The 20,234-nt window shown below is 39.7% G+C and overlaps 1 protein-coding gene across 3 annotated transcripts in view; it reads right to left on the reverse strand.

Annotated features, from left to right (window-relative positions):
• Window positions 1–12,683, reverse strand: part of LOC109814060 ((3S,6E)-nerolidol synthase 1) — a 31,190-nt gene extending 18,507 nt beyond the window's left edge. Inside the window, exons 1-6 of one of the 3 annotated variants that reach the window (XM_020378393.3) lie at window positions 12,405–12,680; window positions 12,054–12,330; window positions 11,565–11,937; window positions 11,246–11,464; window positions 11,020–11,164; window positions 10,693–10,941 (exon numbers count right to left, since the gene is read on the reverse strand). In XM_020378393.3, coding sequence (XP_020233982.2) covers window positions 10,693–10,941; window positions 11,020–11,164; window positions 11,246–11,464; window positions 11,565–11,937; window positions 12,054–12,330; window positions 12,405–12,569 — 1,428 coding nt within the window. In that variant the 5' untranslated portion in view covers window positions 12,570–12,680. Of the gene's footprint in view, window positions 1–10,692; window positions 10,942–11,019; window positions 11,165–11,245; window positions 11,465–11,564; window positions 11,938–12,053; window positions 12,331–12,404 lie in introns of all 3 variants that reach the window. The other 2 variants (XM_020378394.3, XM_029274511.2) reach the window with 2 other exon arrangements.
• Window positions 12,684–20,234: the final 7,551 nt, after the last annotated feature.

Genomic DNA, 20,234 nt, shown 5'->3' on the forward strand with positions numbered 1-20,234 from the left:
TCTATACCCGGGGGCATGAGTGGAAAGCCATAGGGAGTGGATGTTAGTACGGCCGGTTGTCGAATGGGTCTATAGGTGCCCGTAGACCGTTGTCGGAAAGCATCACTCAAGGTGATAACCATGAACTCGAGTCCGACAGTGCGTTGGAGTTTTCCATCGACTTACGACGAGAGGAATTGGGTCCCTATAATGGGGGCACCTTGGGGGCCTCAGACCGGTGAGAACAGTTAGAACCACCTTGAATATGCACTTTTCTGCAGGAAACCCCTACCTCGTGATTCGCTCGTGACTGTTCGTGGATGAGTGAATTGTTTGTGTAAATGCTTATGTGCAATTGTTTGTGCATTAATAAAATAACCCCGTGATAAGGTCTAAAGAATAATCCCCATGCATGAAAATGTCATGACATGAGAGGAAAATCCAATGTGTGAAAATATAATAAAAGTAAGGAGCATAGGCATCATTATCAATCATACCTCATGCATCCTCATCATCATTTATAGGTTCACTAATACCCTCTCGATGTGAGTGAAAGAGACCCGTGACTATTGAGATTTTCCGTTGTGGAGAGATCATAGGCTAAGGAGGGTGATAAACTTTCATCTTAAAAAGGCAGTGCCTTAAAAATGAAAGATTATCAAGCTCACAACAAGAGTGTATTCATATCATAAATAAGCTAATTAGAATAAACATTCATTTTAGAAAGTGGCTGGTCATCTCTCTGTCCTCACGCGCGCGCAGAAAATCAAGAAAATGGAAGCGCTGGAAGAGCAAAATAGGAAGCTCACAACCGAGCTCTCTCAGCTCAAAGAACAGATGGCGCAAATGATGGAGCTCATGCGTCACCACAATATCCATGGATCACACCACAGTGACCATGAGTCCCATCATGGAGAGGAGGAAGAGCACGAGGAAGAGCCTCCACACGCTATACCTATAGGGGCTGGAATTGTAATCAAAGAGCCCGAGGTTTCAAAGGAACAATTCCACGCCCTAGAGGATCGGTTGAGGGCTATGGAGGGGCATGATTTTGACATCAAAGATGCCGCCGACATGTGTTTAGTGAGGGACATCCAATTCCCTCCTAAATTTAAAGTGTCGGATTTCCCAAAGTACGTGGGATCGACTTGCCCTAAGAGTCATCTCACCATGTACTGTCGCAAAATGGCTGCATATGCCACGAATGAAAAGCTCTTGATCCATTGCTTCCAAGAGAGCTTAGCCGATACTGCGCTCAATTGGTATATGCAGCTAGATGGAAATCTAGTACATACATGGAGGCAGTTGGCCGACGCCTTTCTCAAGCGCTATAAATACAACATCGACCTAACACCCGATAGGTCAGATCTTCAAGCCTTGAGTAAAAAGAACGATGAATCCTTCAAGGCGTACGCCCAACGTTGGAGGGAGTTAGCGGCACAGATAGAGCCCCCGCTGTCGGATAAGGAGACGGTGTCCTTGTTCATCAATTCGTTGACTGGTCCCTATTATGACAAGATGATAGGGAACACGACAACACTCTTCTCGGACATCATCACCATTGGAGAAAGGGTGGAACAAGGACTCAAAAGTGGGAAGCTGGCTAAGCCTTCCCAACCATATGAAGCTAAGAAGGCCTTCGGGAAGAAGAAAGAAGGAGGAGTCAACGCTGTAACCATTTCTCCATCTTCTTCCACTTCGAAGTCAGGTAAATCGCAATACAACTCTGTGAAGAAGTTCGACAAACTTCCGACCACTTATAGCGATCTCCTGCCGAAGTTAGTGGAAGCTCATCTTCTAGCTTACATTCCACCAAGGAAGATGGATCCACCTTATCCCGAGTGGTACAAACCACAAGATAAATGCCTATACCACTCGGGGGCACCAGGACATTCAACGGAGAACTGTAAGGCTCTCAAACACAAGGTCCAAGACCTTATTGATGCCGGGTAGGTCACCTTCGATTCGACAGCACCCGACGTGAGCAAGAATCCTCTACCAAAGCAGGAGTAGAGAATGACAAGCCACAATAGGGCCCCTCCGTATTTTTCATTTTTCTTTTAGGGACTCATGATCAGTACCCGAGATCATGAGGACCTTTTCATGTAAATAAGGGTTTTGTACAGTTTTACATACATATATCAATAAAGAGGCATTTTTCATACATTATTCTCTCATTTTGTTCTATTCTCTCTCTCTCACCAATATTAATAATTCTAAACCTAAACAGAACCAGTAAATAATTATGTCTGTGATTGTTCGCTCTGATCGGGATCCGAAAGCCAAGGATGAATGGGTTGAGTCGGACAGTGATGAGGAGACCATCTCTCCGGATCTGCAAAGACTGCTAGATCAAGAAGCTCGTCTACTCCAGCCATATCAAGAGAAATTGGAGACCGTGAATTTGGGGCAGGGTCAAGAGTTACAAGAAGTCAATATTGGGACCCATATCAGTGATGAAATAAAAACGCAATTGATTCAATTGTTGAGGGAATACAAAGACGTATTTGCATGGTCGTACCATGATATGCCCGGTTTGGACTCCAACATCGTCGAACACAAGTTGCCATTAAAAGAGGGGTTTCGACCCATTAAGCAAAAGCTTCGACGAATCAAGCCCGAATGGTCCTTAAAGATTAAGGAGGAGGTAGAAAAACAATTAGACGCGGGATTCTTGGTTGTATCCCAGTATCCCGAATGGCTGGCTAACATTGTGCCAGTCATCAAAAAGAATGGGAAGGTTAGAGTATGTGTTGATTATAGGGATTTGAATCGTGCCAGTCCAAAGGACGATTTTCCCTTGCCCCACATCGATACACTTGTGGATCACACTGCCACAAACACACTCTATTCCTTTATGGATGGATACTCGGGGTATAATCAAATAAAGATGAATATAGAAGACCGCGAGAAAACTTCTTTCATTACACCCTGGGGCACTTTCTGCTACAAGGTGATGCCTTTTGGACTTAAAAATGCGGGTGCCACCTACCAACGAGCGATGGTGACGCTATTCCACGATATGATCCACAAAGAAATTGAAGTATACGTGGATGACATGATCGCAAAGTCGAAGGACGAGATGGACCACATCCAATATTTGAGAAAATTATTCAATCGGCTTCGTAAGTATCAGCTTAAGCTAAACCCGGCTAAGTGTACTTTCGGAGTTCGGTCAGGTAAGCTTCTCGGGTTCATCGTCAGTGAAAAAGGCATAGAGGTGGACCCCGATAAAGTAAAGGCAATAATGGAAATGCCTCCTCCTAGAACCGAGAAAGAAATAAGAGGATTCCTCGGCAGGGTGAACTACGTCGCGAGGTTCATCGCACAATTGACTGACACGTGCAAACTGATATTCAAGCTGTTGCGCAAGAATCATTCCGAAATTTGGGATGAGAATTGTCAACAAGCTTTCGATAAGATCAAACAGTGCTTAGCCAATCCACCAGTGTTGGTGCCACCTGTCGAGGGAAGACCATTAATCCTCTATCTAACGGTACTTGATGAGTCCATGGGAGCTGTGCTAGGACAACAAGATGAAACAAGGAAGAAAGAACAAGCCATCTACTACCTGAGCAAAAAGTTTCTTGATTATGAAACCCGCTACACGCCGCTAGAAAAGACATGCTGCGCATTAGCATGGGCAACACAAAGGCTCAGGCAGTATATGATTAGGCATACTACTTGGTTGGTTTCCAAAATGGACCCAATTAAGTATGTGTTCGACAAACCCATAATCACTGGGAAGATTGCCCGATGGCAAGTGCAATTATCAGAATTTGACATCATACATGTCACCCAAAGGGCCATCAAGGGCAGTACCCTAGCTGATTACCTAGCACACGGGCCGACCAATGACTATCAATCCCTTCAGGATGATTTCCCCGATGAGGATATCATGAACTTACAACATGAAGAGCGCAAAGATGATGCGTGGACCATGTATTTTGATGGAGCCTCCAACATGCTTGGACAGGGGATTGGAACAGTGTTAATCTCCCCACAAGGAAAGCATATCCCCCTAACAGCAAGACTCAATTTCGACTGTACAAACAACATGGCCGAATACGAAGCTTGCGCGCTAGGAATCCAAGCAGCTATCAACAATGGTATCCTAAAGCTCAAAGTGTTTGGAGATTCGGCTTTAGTCATTCATCAGCTACGAGGTGACTGGGAAGTCCGAAATCCTAAACTAATACCATATGTTGAGCATATCAAAGACTTGACACATCTTTTTCAAAGTGTCGTCTTTGAGTATATTCCAAGGGAGGAAAATCAGTTTGCCGACGCTCTTGCTACACTCTCGTCGATGTTCGCCTTGGATAAAGAGCATGAAATGCCCATCATTAATATCCGGCGGCATGATAAGCAAGCGTTCTGCCTTTTGATAGATGAAGTTATCGACGATTGTCCATGGTTCCACGATATCAAACAATATCTGAAAAAAGGGGAATATCCTGATATGGCCAACGATAATGACAAAAAGCATATCCGAAGAAGGGCCATGGGATTTCTGCTGATAGGAGAAACCCTCTACAAAAAGGATTATGACTCGGTTTTGTTGAGGTGTGTAGACCAAGTCGAAGCTCAAAATGTGATCAAAGAAATACATGAGGGGGTTTTCGGTACCCACATTCCCGGACCTGCAATGGCTAAGAAAATCCTTAGGGCGGGGTACTTTTGGTCGACCATGGAAAGGGATTGCTACCAATACGTTCGGAAATGCCACAAATGTCAAGCATATGCCGACAATATTCATGTCCCACCAACGCCACTCAATGTATTGGCTTCACCTTGGCCATTTGCAATGTGGGGCATGGATGTTATTGGACCCATCGAACCAAAGGCATCCAATGGACATAGATTCATCCTGGTGGCCATTGATTATTTCACCAAATGGGTAGAAGCGGCATCGTATGCTCATGTGACCCGAAAGGTGGTAACATCCTTCATCAGAAAAAACATTATATGCAGATACGGTATTCCCGATAAGATCATCACTGATAATGGATCCAATCTAAATAACAAGATGGTGGAAGAACTGTGCCAAGAGTTCAAGATCCAACACCATAACTCTTCCCCATATCGACCAAAGATGAATGGGGCAGTCGAGGCAGCCAATAAGAATATCAAGAAAATAGTACAGAAGATGGTTGTCTCATTCAAAGACTGGCATGAGATGTTACCTTTCGCTCTCCATGGATACAGGACTTCAGTGCGCACATCCACAGGAGCTACTCCATTTTCCCTTGTTTATGGAATGGAGGCAGTTCTGCCTGTTGAAGTCGAGATACCTTCTCTGAGAGTAATCATGGAAGCAAAACTTTCCGAGGCAGAATGGGTTCAAAGCCGATACGACCAATTGAACCTTATCGAAGAAAAACGACTGAACGCCATATGTCATGGTCAAGCCTACCAAAGGAAGATCAAAAAGGCTTTTGACAAGAAAGTCCACCCTCGAATCTACCATGAGGGAGAGCTGGTGATGAAGAAATTGCTACCAGCTCAAAAGGACAAAATCGGAAAGTGGGCCCCAAATTACGAAGGACCATACGTGGTGAAGTGATCCTTCTCCGGAGGAGCACTGATCCTCACAAACATGGACGGAGAAGAACTTCGATACCCAGTCAACGCTGACGTGGTAAAGAAGTATTATGCTTGAAGACATTGCTTGCACAAGCCCGCTAGGATGAAAACCCAAAAAGGGCATCCTAGGCAAAAGTTAGGGCAAAATAAAAAGCCCGCCAGTACAAGGGTACTAGGCAAAACAAAGGCAAAATTATCTCCGCTAGGATACGTCCTAGGCAAAAGTTAGGGGCAAAAGAATAAGATGTAAAAACAAAGCAAGCAACGATCACTTGAATCGAAAACCGAAAGGCGGTTCAAGTGATAATCTTCTAGAAGCAAGCGTCTTGCAGCATCTACACTCCTGGCTCAGGCATCTCACCCGAAGCAGCTAGGGGAACGGGAAGGGCGACAATTACAGATATGATTGTTTAAGCCAAATGTATAAATAGCCCACCTTGGCCAGCCATTCTTCAGAAATTCCCTTTGCAAATCTTTCTGTAAAAACATTTTTGAATATCAAATAAAATATCCATTTGTTTCTTTTCTCTCTTGACCATGTGATTATGCCTCTGAATTGGTATTTCTAAAAAATTGTATGAAATTCCCTAATAATCGGTCAATAAAAGAAAATGGGAGGGGTTCCTATAAAATTCGTAATCTCCTGCGTAAAAAGGCTCACAAAAATATTCCCTCACGTCAATGACAGAAATTCCTCCAAGAAGAGGAGGATAGGGAGAGCCATTCATTTTTTCTAAAAAGCATTAATAAAATAATCAAACTTGCATTGTGCATCACACACACATTAGTTGCACATTCAAAGACCTTATCATGAGGCAATTGCATAAAATAGAAAAAAATAGAAAATTGCTTGTGTATGACAGCAGTCAACAAAAGCCGAAAACGAAAAAGGCAAGGATACAAACAATACTCCTCAGTTTGTACAGAATAATTGAGCCTGGAGAGGCTTGTCGAAAAAATACTTCCTCAGAATAATTAAGCCTGGAGAGGCTTGCCGAAATAATACTCCCACAGAATAATTGAGCCTGGAGAGGCTCGCCGAAATAATACTCCCCAGATATATCTCAGCTCCCACTCACGGGCCAAATTCCCCAGCAAGAGCTATCAAAGCAAGATCGGCAAAAATCCCCAATGGAAACGCGATCATCCAAAGCAAAATATTCAGTCAAAGGACTTAAAACTTCCTCAGTGGAAGATAGCTCTCCAACTCAGGCATTGAGTGAGTCTAAGCCTGTAGAGGCTTCCTAAATAATACTCTGGGATACATAAGATCCCTAAATCCCCAGTCGCCTACTCAAGAGGCATTCCTACAAAAAGGAAAAAAATCAAAAAATATATATCAATAAATATTCCCCAAGCGGAATGCGGCATCCAGCCAAGCACCAAACATCAAGATCATTTGCCTAACAGAAGAGGCCAGTCAAGAAATGAATGACAAAATCCCCAGTGGATAAACAGCCTACACAGAGGCTACAAAAAATCAAAAAAATCGAAAAGAGACACCCGAATAAGGACAATCGGGATACTCCACCTACGTCAAAAGGACGTCAGCCAAAGGCACCGCTCAACTCAAAGAGAGAGCATCTGTGTCTACACCCCAAGGAGTCAGAAATTCCCCATGGGTACCAATAATGCAATGCAAATTGGAGCACAGGAACCTATGAATGACTGCACATCCCCTAGACGGATCCCTGCGTTATCCAGCCCTCAGCGGCACAAAAGCAGAAAAACCGTCGAAGCAGCATCGTGGACTGTGGAGACAAAAATCATCTCAAATCCCTGGAAAGGGTAAACTTACATTGCCGAAGTGATCAGAAGACACGGACGCAGACCCTGGAGAGGGTAAACTCACACTGCCGAATGTTAAGAGGCAGGGCCTGGAGAGGCGATACTCAACTACCTCATGTTGAGAGGCAGGACCTGGAGAGGCGGGTACTCAACCATCAGCGTCGTCAAAGGCACGTTGGTGTTCAACTTCCGGCTCGGGCGTCGAGTGAAGTTGACCCTGGAGAGGGTAAACTTAGCTGCCTAGGTTGTCAGAAACAACCGAAGCAGAGCCTGGAGAGGCAGTACTCAATCATCGGTGATGTTAACACTGGTGTCTAGCTTCCGGCTCGGGCGTCGAGTGAGGCTAGGCCTGGAGAGGCGGGTACTCAACCATCAGCGTCGTCAAAGGCACGTTGGTGTTCAACTTCCGGCTCGGGCGTCGAGTGAAGTTGACCCTGGAGAGGGTAAACTTAGCTGCCTAGGTCGTCAGAAACAACCGAAGCAGAGCCTGGAGAGGCAGTACTCAATCATCGGTGATGTTAACACTGGTGTCTAGCTTCCGGCTCGGGCGTCGAGTGAGGCTAGGCCTGGAGAGGCGGTACTCAACCATCAGCGTCGTCAGAGGCACGTTGGTGTTCAACTTCCGGCTCGGGCGTCGAGTGAAGTTGACCCTGGAGAGGGTAAACTTAGCTACCAAGGTTGTCAGAAACGCCGAGGTATGCAACAACCTGGAGAGGCTACTCAACAATTTTCCACCGGAAGACGCTACAAGTCAGAAGGTTGGCACATCACCCGGACAATTGGGTCAACTCCTTTACTTGTCAGCCGGTACACCAAAAGGCCGTCCGACTAAGTAAAGGGGGGGCAGCTGTAGACCCCTAAAATTGTCCGGGTCGGAAATAAAGCTTGAAGACTCTCGAAGACCAAAGGAAAGTCAGCCGGAAGGACTCCCAGAAGACCATAGGATGACTATCTGTAGGTTTAGAGGTCTTAGAATAGCTAAAATAAGAAAAGTGGGAGGAATGAAGCCCAATACGGCCTCCCAGAGGTTCAGTACGGCCGTATTGAACATTTTGAACTTCAATACGGCCGCACTGAACTCAATACGGCCGTATTGAAGTTTCTGAACTTCAATACGGCTGCATTGAATTCAATACGGCCGCACTGAACTTTAATACGGCTGCATTGAATTCAATACGGCTGCACTGAACTTCAATACGGCTGCACTGAACTTCAATACGGCCGTATTGAGGTTTTTTGAACTTCAATACGGCCGTATTGAATTCAATACGGCCGTATTGTAGTTCAAAATTTCAGTGTTGACCGTATTGACCCCCAGAGACCGTATTGAGCCTTTTCCCTATAAATATGACGTCAATGGGACATCATTTCACACTTTTGGACTGAGTTTTAACCCTCTTCTTGAGTATTCTGGGTTTTTTTGAGCATTGCTCTGCCTAGAAATCACTCGGAGAGTTGATCCGACGAAGTTTTTGAGTTCTGAGCATTTTGCTTGAGTCTCGAACTAAGTCGAAGGGAAATCCATCGGATTTCCAAGTCAAAAATTATTTTTTAGGAAGGAGCAAGCGGGCTTGTAGAGTGAGGGAACGCCAAAAAGCTTCCCAATTTCTGTTTAAATATATAGAAAAGCACGCTTCAAAGGTTTCCTTCTTAAATCCTTTCTTTTACTGCTTTCTGAGTGTTGCATACTTAAATTATCATCATGTAGATATTTCGCTTATAATCGCTTATAATAAATAGGGGTAATTTAGTAATTTTTGCGCTATTATTTTAGAAATAATCTGTCATAGGGAACCCGAAAGGGGCGCTGTGGGGTGCTAACACCTTCCCCACGCGTAACCGACTCCCTTACCCAACTCTGGTTGTAATGGCCGAAGTTGATTTATAAAATCAATTGCCTTATCCTCTTTTTCCAATGTTTTGAGTAAAACATTGGTGGCGACTCCATGAACCCTTCCTTTTATGAAAACCACTAATCCATGGAGGGTCCCGCTTGGGATTAACATGGATTGGTGAGCCTTTTAATAAAATTGCTCGTTTGACGAGGTCTCAGTTTGAGAATAAGTCATTCTAGCAATCCATATTTTTAAACAAATAAAAGAGTCCAACCATCCTTCGCGAATGCCGAAAGCCCCGTTTCGGGCAGGTGGCGACACCCCCTCCTATTTATAAGCAAGGTAAAATGGGAGAGGTGAAAAGACGTCTCTCGTCCCTAGCCGTTAGATCCAAACAGTTGGACGACCCAGATCTCGCGACCGTTGGGCTCAACTGCCGTTCGAGTCGTCGAGACAGTCTATGACCAACGTAACATAGTCAAGGTCATGCCCAGCTCGAGGGATCGGCAAGGCTTTCCACGCCTAGCACCATTCTCAAGGTCATGCCCAGCTCGAGGGATCAGCAAGGCTTTCCACGCCTAACACCATTATCAAGGTCATGCCCAACTCGAGGGATCGGCAAGGCCTCTCACGCCTAACACCATAATCAAGGTCATGCCCAGCTCGAGGAGTCGGCAAGACCTTCCACACCTAGCACCATTATCAAGGTCATGCCCAGCTAGAGGGATCGGCAAGGCCTCTCACGCCTAACACCGTAATCAAGGTCATGCCCAGCTTGAGGGGTCGGCAAGACCTTCCATGCCTAGCACCATTATCAAGGTTATGCTCAGCTTGAGGCGTCGATACATTTTTCCACGCCCTACGCAGCACTATCCACGCCTGACACTAAGGGTCGGTAAGAACTACAATGCCATGGTACCGCCAGCCATGCCCGACTTCTAGTGGTCGGCAGAACCCTCACACAACGGACCTATTTCAACGTTTAGTCCACATAAGTCCCTGTTATAGAGCATCGTGACAGACAGAAGTACCTGTTACCGCCTTCGTCCTTCCAGTTCTTGACGCTGCGGGGGTTGTATACCAGATGGAAATCAAGAAGGCCGAACACCCGATTCAGCCACCCATACCATACACGCCGACCAGGCCAACTCGGTCAAGAGGTGGTCGGTCTGGTCGGCTAGGTTTCGGAGTTAAGCCAGGTTAATTAAGGAGAGATTAGTTTACCTAATACACTGATTTAACCCCCTAATTTCCTGGGGCTCAATCTCTAATCACGGCCCAACAACAACCATTATAAATAGACTTCCAACGAGGTACGTAACTAACTTTGAACTACCGCATTTAATACGCCGAACACTTACTTGAGCGTTGGAGTGTCTTTTGCAGGCACCCTCCTACTTCGGACTACCTAGAACGGAACGAGAAGACCTAGACCAAGGATCAGACTTGCGACAGCTCGGATAAGCAAAGTATGTATTCTAATACAGGAACAAACATTTTTTACCTCTGCATTTCCCATGTCATCCCAAAGGCGAAGAATTGTTGCCGAGGAAGAAAGAATGGATGGAATTCCATCTATGGTGTGAACATTTTCCTCGGTTAATCCTTGACCCAAAAGAAAGAAAATATGAACAAGCACAATGTGCACTCCAGAGCTCACTATCCCATTCTTTAAGTACTCTTCAGCACTCGGCATGTTCCCATTAGCAAACCATTCTGCTTCAACCAGGAACGCTTTGCACAAACTCTTCCACTGCACACAATAGACAATTCTGTAATAATCATGCCATCACACTAACAAGTTTTCTTGCATGTTAATGAGTAATTTTACTTTTACCGCATTTCGAAGAGAATCAGTGGGGTCCCACCCTTTCTTCTGGTAGATCTTGGAACTAATTTCATTAATGAGATCATAGAGTGCCTTGAAACATATCTTCATGTTATCAGGTAGCTGCTCAGAAGCTGTAATATCCCATCTGCATTCAACAAAAACTAATCATTCTTTTTCTTTGCTTTTAAGAACAATATAGCATATATAACAAGTTTTCTGCATGTACCTGGAAACAACATCTGTGAAAAGTCTTAATTCATCAAGCGTACCATACACATCGAAAATATCATCTATTAAATAGATGAAAGAGATTGGTTTTGTGAGCTCAATCCTTTCTTCTGATAAAGTAGGATCCGTGAGGCATGCCAAGGACCAAATATACCATTTCAGTGGTTGATTTCTGGCAAGTTTTAACTCATTAGCTAAACCAAGTTCTGTCCACCATCTGCCAAAAAAACAATAAGGAAAAGAATGAACCATGAGGGCTAGCTAGCCTCTTAATCACAAAATCAACTAGTATCCCAAATCAACCTGCAGAGACTTACTTCGAAACTTGAATAATTTCCTGCTGGTGTAAGCGTTGCAACAAACTGAAATCCAATTTTGCCACTTGTTTGAAGGAACCTAACCATCCATTCATGCCATGGAAATCTCCAAAGAAATCTTGAGCGGTGAACATTGCCATGCTTTTGTGAAAAGGGTGTTCTAAGGTTTTTCTTACAAACTTAGCTTCATGATCATCAAGGCAAGCCATCTTTTCCTTCAACACTAGCCCACTAAATTGTGCTGCCTCATCGAGCATGTCTTCCCCCGCTACGCTTAACTGTGAGGCTTCGTATAAATCTATCATTCCCTTAATATTTCCACCAAGATTTTGGTTGAACTTTCCCTCCTTGTTTGTGAACTTGTCAAACACATCTGAACATGTTTCCAACACAATAATAAACCTTTTTTTTCAGTCTATCATATATAACAACTCATTTTTTTAACTTATTTCATTGTTCATTGAAAATAAATAAAAATAAGAAAGCTACCTGCTGGCACATAATAACCTTGTTGTCTAAATAAACGAAAGTATAGTGCAATCTGATGGAGATCGTTGCCGAAGGCATCCCAATTGGTGGTGGAAATCACATATTGCCTCTCTAAGAATGCATCAATTTCCTCTTGGAAGTGGTAATCAATATTTAAGCGCTGTATTGCATCGATCATGTAAATTCCTTGCGGTGAACATTCATTAACATTAACGATATTGGTAAACACGCGCTTAAGAACCTTCAATTTCCCTGCGTGGTTATTGCTGAGATCATCCTGCAAAGAAACTGAATTAGTCTATCTCAATGGTATACAAGCAAGATTTGCAAGTAGGAAAACTTTGAACTTACTGAGTTTCTGCATGCTGTAGACAGGTTTTCTTGAAGAATGTTCCATTTATTAGCTGTTGGTAGAAAATCAAATTTGACATTGTCAGAGTTTTGAGAAAGTTGTGCCTTTGTTCCAATAGTTTGAGGTTTGAGGTAGTGAAAGCACGATTTGAAATGCAGTGCCATGGCAAGTAGAGCTAAAGGATCAGAGATTTTGAAAGGATCAGTGGCTAGAATCAAAATGTTTACGGTATTTAAAAGGAGACCATACACTACAAACTTTGTTAATACCTATGAAATTTAATTTTCTTTATGTTCGTTATTATTGTTATTATTTTTTAAGTTTAATTATATTTTCCGTCCTTTATATAAGAAGATGAGAATAATAATATTTAACCACTACACAAATGAATTTTTTTAATATATATATATATATATATATATATATATATATATATATTAATTATAGTATCAATAATATCTACGTTTCTATACTAATAACTAATATTAGTATTAGATGAATCTAATAACTAATATGTTAAACATTTTTTGTGTTTCCATGTATTTAAAAATAAAAAAATAGAAGTTAGTGGTTAACAATAAAAGGGTGTGAATAATTTTTGGGTGGTTGTAGTTATAAGAGTAATATTGAAAAAACGGTAGAGAAAAAGTAGTTTTAAAAGGTAATTTTAGGGGCAAAATTTTTTCAAAAAATACGGACACCAAATAGGAACAATCCCATTTATTAATAGTATTGATAACTAGCGTAATAAAGGCATTCCGTGCCATCGTGTATTTTCAAAAAAAAAACATAAAAAGTTATATAATACTTCAATATGTATATTTAAATTAAAATATAATATATTTTTGTGAATAACTATTAATTTAAATTATTGTAATAAAAAAAGTTAAATTTGATTTATTAATTAAAAAAATTATTTTAACTATTAGATTGTTGAATTTTAACTTAAATTACGAGTTATTGATAAAGTAATTTTATCAAGACTTATTCTTGAAGTAAATAAATATATCTTCATATATTCACACACATACACATATATATATATATATATATATATATATATATATATGTGTGTGTATGTATGTGTGTAGGATGGTGTGCATGTGTGAATCTTTAGAGAAACATTCAATCAATTCAATATGTAAGCAATTATGTTTGATATTAAGAGAATTTAATACTGTCGAGTTAGGCACGTAATTTATAATTATATACTAAATACGGATAGTTATCAGGCATAAAATTATTTTTAAAAGCTTCTTTTTTAAGGATAGTGAAACTATTTTTATAAACTTCTTTTTAAGAAGAGTTTTTAGGCATTTGTCTTCATTGAGAGGATTTTTAGCAATTTTAAAAAAATTTATTTATTTTATTTTATATTTATCACATATTTCTAAATTAAATTTGACAATTTAAAAATAAATTATTAATAATTTAAAATAATATTGTGTTACAATATTTATTTTTTGGCTAAATCACATGTATATCCTTTGTCGAAGGCAATCCTATTCGAATATATAGTGTAAGATAATTATGTTTTATGTGAAAGACATCTGATGTATAAAGAGACTAATGAATAAATATTTAAATAATTAGGTATTAAATTATAAATGAGCTTAATAGAGAAATTTTGAAAATAATTGTTATTTGATGGGAATAATGATATTTTAGGCATTATAAATATCCACTAATATGGGATTAACATCTTCGATAGAAAATATTCTCTCAAATCTTATAGTCATCGTGAAAGATAAAGAGAGTAAAAGAAAAGTCAAACGGAGTAAAATATTAGCTCTCTTCTCTTCTCAAGAAGATTAAAGTGTTCTAAAGATTAGAAAGGAGATTTTTATTTTAGAAAAAGTTACACACTATTCCATATTATTATGTGAGAATCATGAATATCAAAGAGCATTTTAATTTTCTATAATTGATGGTATTAGAAAATTATCTCTTACATATAGGACTTACTGTAGGCATATTCAAGATTCGAACTTGAAATCATTAGTTACGTTAGAATAATTTCTTATTAGTTGATGAATCTGTTCATAAGTATCTTTTTTCATAATATAAATTATTTTTCACAAATATAAATTATATATTTAAAGATATTTATTAATATAAATTTGTAATTTTGCAGTGGCTTAAGAAGCTTGAATTTGGCTGCGTGATTATTGGTGAGAGCGTCCTGCAAAGGAACTGAATTAGTGTTTGGTACGGAAGCAAGACATTGTTTCTCAAGTTTAAACCAAAACAAAATGAGCTAGATATGCAAGTTGGCAAACTTTGAACATACTGAGTTTCTAGATGCGATGGAGTGGTTTTCTTGAGCAATCTTCCATATATTAGCAGTAGGCAGAGAATCAAATTTTAGATGGTCGAAGTTTTGAGGAAGTTGTGATTTTTTTGTATTGGTTGGTTTGAGACTTTGAGGTGTTGAATGAAGTGCCGTGGCATTTAAGTGTGTCCTAACATTCAGAGATATTTTACTATCGCTTCCAAGGATTTGTGGCTGCAATTCAGAATGCTTCCGCCACTTAAAGGAGGCGAACTTTATTGATATCTATAAATAAAAAATAAGAGTTTAATACTCATACGCATTAAGTAAAAAGTTTACATTTTCTGTGGAATATAGTTGGTATGACTTTTAAGATAGTTATTCACTTATTATAAATATCAATATTTTATCATAAATTGTAGTTTTTGATTAGATAACATCACCCCCTTTTTTTAATAGAAGAATTGTTATTTGTTTTATAAACTATAAAAATACATTCACGCCTTGTAAATGTGATTCAGAAGGTTTCGATGGTGTGCAATAAGCACACATGCTATTCCAATAAGGCCATTCGGGATGATTTTCACTTTCAAGTTTTTATTAAAAGAAAAATTAAATTACACCCATTCACGGTTGCGAACTTTTGGTCCTCAAATGTATTTTAAAAAATGAAGCGTGTTTAGCAAAATGGAGCTTAAATGATGTTCAATTCAATAAAATGAGTTGGAAATATTTGCAGGTTAGGTTAATTAGGTATATTAATCCATTTCGCTTAATTTGCTAGTTCATTCTGTTAAATGGTGGGTTAGGACGAGTTAGATTTTTAACTTACTATTTTTTTTATTTTTAAATATTAAGTTTAGATAAATTATATATTTATTATGTGAGTAATTTTTTATTTTTTGTACATTAAATATGTTATATATTTGATTTATTTTATCATATGTGATTTGAAATTTTTTGTACAATAAATATGTTGAAGAGCTATTATTATTATTATTATTATTATTATTATTATTATTATTATTATTATTATTATTATTATTATTATTATTATTATTATTCTTACATATCTATTTTATTATGTATCAAATTTGGTATTTGTTGTGGAGCAAATCAAATAAAATCTATTATAGCTTAATATTTATTTTATTATTTAGGTACACTAATTTATATGAATTATTTAGATATTAAAAAATAAATATGTTAGAAGAAGAATCCAAAATAAATATATAATTTTTTTCTTTTTTTTTTTGAATTTTTTAGCAAGCAAGGTGTGTAATGACCTAACATGTCTCTACACTTTACCGTAACTAAGATTTACCATGCAAACAGTTCATATATACAGGGACGGATGCATTTGTTGGAGAGTGGGGGCACTTGCCCCCACTACTATTTCATATATACATAATTTTTTATTTTAAAAAATATATTTTAAAAAATAAAAATTATATGTTTAAATTATCATATGTATAAAATATAGATTCGGAAAAAATGTTTATTTATTTGATGTCTATCAAACTTTTAAAGGAGATTAATTCTTTTATGTGATAAAGAATATTCTTTAATAATGAATCAATTTAAAAAAAAGTTTAATTATAATATATATATATATATATATATATATTAATATTCACATATATAATGTGATATATTAAAAAAAATAATTTTTGATAAAATAAAATTTGTAGTATGCATGTTTATCTTTTGTGTTTTCTATTTATTGTATACGTTGATTAAAAAAATCAAAATAGTAAAATTGTATATGTTGATTAAAAATAATCAAAAAAGAAAAATCGAAAGATTTATGTTTCATTTAGAATTGTTATTATAAAATATATTTTAAAATAAATTATCATCTAAAAATATATATTAGATATTAAAAACATGTTTATATCACCAGAGCGAGGACTACGCCAAGGTGACCCCCTCTCACCCTATCTTTTTATTTTATGTGCTGAAGGGCTCTCTTCCTTATTACGAAAAGCAGAAGCTAGAGGGGAACTCCACGGGGCTAAAATTTGTCGAGGCGCACCGCAAGTCTCACATTTGCTATTCGCGGATGACTGTTTCCTTTTCTGCAAAGCCATTGAACGCGAGTGCACCACTCTTCGCACCATTCTTCAACAATACGAGAGTGCATCAGGACAAGCCATCAACTTGCAAAAGTCAGAGATTTACTACAGCAAAAATACTACTACACGAACGCGCACGTCCATCAACGCTATTCTGGGGGTTCACGAATGCATTGGCACTGGAAAATATTTAGGCCTCCCATCCATGGTGGGCAGAAACAAAAGGGCAGTGTTTTCCTACGTCAAAGATCGCATATGGAAGAAGATCAATCACTGGACAGGCAAACATCTCTCAAAGGCTAGCCGCGAGACCCTTATCAAGGCAGTGGCACAAGCAATCTCCAGCTATTGCATGAGTACCTTCCTTCTACCAACCAGCCTCGAAGATGAAATTCAAAGAATGTTGAACTCCTTCTGGTGGGGCTCCAACCACCATACAGGGCGAGGAATCAAATGGTTAAGCTGGGACAAACTCACTATGAGGAAAGAGTACGACGGTATGGGCTTCCGTCACCTCCATGGTTTTAACTTGGCTATGCTTGGGAAGCAAGGGTGGAATCTACAGTCCAACCCAGATGCTCTATTTACACGGATCTTCAAAGCTAGATACTTCCCTCAAGGGGATTTCTTGGGTGCCCGCCTGGGCCACAACCCAAGTTTTATTTGGACAAGCATCCACGCTTCACAGGTTCTAATCAGGCAAGGTGCCAGGTGGTGTATAGGGAATGGCTCTTCTATTAACATTTGGTAGGATTCGTGGCTCCGCAACTCACATAGCCCGTATGTTACCTCAACAGCCCCTCAAGGATACGAATCTCTCACTGTCCACGACCTCATTGATCGCACTCTTCACAAGTGGGATTCGCATCGAGTTCAAACTCTCTTCAATCATCAAGATGCTCAATCCATCCTATCTATACCACTGTTGAACCCCTCACGCCCAGATTCTTTAACTTGGAGGCTAACAACCAATGGCTCCTTCTCAGTACGCACAGCATATCACCATCTCATGGAACATGTCATCTCCAACAATACATTGAGAGTGCAGGGTGACTGGATGAAACTATGGAGCTTGAAGATCCCTCACTCAACACAGATTTTCCTCTGGAGACTATTGAGAGGTTGCATTCCCACGTGCCTGAACCTACAACAGAAAGGCGTCCCGTGCACGTCTTCTTGCCCCCATTGTTCTGCAAACCAGGAGAACGAATGGCACCTCTTCTATAGTTGCCCAGCCGCCATATCCATATGGATAGACTCAGGATGTTGGCCGCGGATCGCCCGTATAGTAGAGCAAGGCATCAGCTTCATTGACACCACGTGGAAACTGCTGGGTCACTTAACAAGTTCTGACTTAACATCGTTCACCCTCATGCTTTGGTGCATCTGGCGGTGGAGAAACGACAAAGTATGGAAGGAGAGTGCCCCTCCCCCAAGAACCTCAATCCAGCTAACGGAACAACACTTCCATGCATGGCAATCTGCACACAGGAACTTGACACAAAATGCCTCCCCCGTTGTGAACCACAGATGGACCAACCCTCCTGCCAACACCTTCACGTGCAACGTTGATGCGGCGCTCTTCAAGGATTCCTCTACTTTTGGGTTAAGTATTTGTGTTCGTGATACAAGATGATTATTCCAGACTACTATATCTGGATGGAAGCATGGCCTACCACCACCCCATTGTAGACACCCAATTTCGTCCGGGGGGCACACAAACAAAGAAATGGACCTCCATTACGAAGGAAAGGGGGTTTCGAAGTAGGCAAACAACAAGACAAGACATCAGAAGGCCTAAAGGCCAAATAAGGTGGTTTCAGTAGCCCGGAACGGGCCATTCCAAAATCAAAACAGGTCGTTCCAAAACTCAGAACGAGCCGTTCCAAAATCGGAACGGGACGTTCTGAACCCCGGAACGGGACGTTCCAATATAAGAACGGGCCGTTCCAACGTAACTGAAATCAACTAAATATTTTGGGTGGAACGGGTCGTTCCAATACCAGAACGGGCCGTTCCAAACAAGGCAAATTTGGAACGGGCCGTTCTGGAAAAGGAAATTTGTGTTACTTTCTACTATGGAACGGGCCGTTCCGTTTTCAGAACGGGTCGTTCCAGGGTACGAAATTTACACATAATAATTGGGCCAGAACGGGCCGTTCCGAAACCGGAACAGGCCGTTCTGGCCCACTGCTGATCCCTATAAATTGAAGTCTTGGGCACAGTTCACCGAGCGGCCAGAGAAATTTCGAATAAGACTCCTTTGAGCACGAAAATTCTCTATCTCTCTCCCTTCTATTATATTTTTTGAGATTTGTGTCGCATCTCTATATTCTCTCTCCCTCCTATTGTATTTCTTGAGATTTGTGAGGCATACTGTAGTGTGAAAGGTCGCCACAAAGCACCTTTTTCATATTTGAAGATTCAATAAAGCTTGTTCAAGAGGTATTTCAGCTAATCTTCTTCTCTTCCTTTTATTTCTTATCTTTATCTTCTTTTTTTGTTATAATAAACATCATAATGTAGATATTTTAGGGTTAATCGCTTAATTTATATTTTAAGCATGATTTATATTTTAAGCATGTAAATAAATATTAATAAAGGGGATTCAATATTTAATTTATTAATTTTTATAATTTTAACTTCATCATAAGGTACCAATTGAGGGCGCTGTTGGGGTGCTTAATACCTTCCCTACACGTAATCGACCCCCGAACCCAATTTTGGTTATCAAGGCCATAGTTGGATCTTTAAAAAACCTTTTCTTTTTCCAATGTTTTGAGTAAAATATTGGTGGCGACTCCATGAACCTATTTTCAAAAACCATTAATTAAGGATTAGTCTGGTGTCCGGGCATTCCTTAATTAATGAGACTTTTAAAAGGATGTCTAAACCTTACGTCGCGAGATTCAAAATTTTCGGGTTGCGACGCCCATGAGGCAGAAGCAGCAGCTATGTTGGAAGCACTCCAATACCTCATCCATTCTCCATACGAAAATGTCTGTGTGGAAACGGACTGCAAGCAAGTAGCGGATCATCTAAACAACACGCACGTTCTTCACTCTGAATATGGGATCATTATAAATCAATGTAGATCCCTGTTACGTTCCCATCAAAACCTTCAGGTTAGGTTTATTAGGAGACAAGCCAATCGGGTCGCCCACACTTTAGCAAGGGTGTCAAGATCTTCCGTTAGTCACCAATCTTTTGATTTTATTCCTCCATGTATTGCATCTCTTATCATTAATGAAATAAGTTAAGTTCATTTGCTTAAAAAAAAACATGTTTATATCATAAATAAATTAAACTTGATTTTTATAAAATTTAACATATTTATTTTTATATTTTGAATAGTATTAAATTATTATAAAATAGGTATTTAAGATTGTACCTAAACATTTAAAAAATGTTTGATAGATAAATAAGTCATACTTAAGATATATATTTTTAAAGAAAGCTAGGTTCAAACCTACTAAATTATA

The sequence above is a fragment of the Cajanus cajan genome, chromosome 1 (genome assembly GCF_000230855.2).
Source record: "Cajanus cajan strain Asha chromosome 1, NIPB_CcT2T_4, whole genome shotgun sequence".
Taxonomy (NCBI): domain Eukaryota; kingdom Viridiplantae; phylum Streptophyta; class Magnoliopsida; order Fabales; family Fabaceae; genus Cajanus; species Cajanus cajan.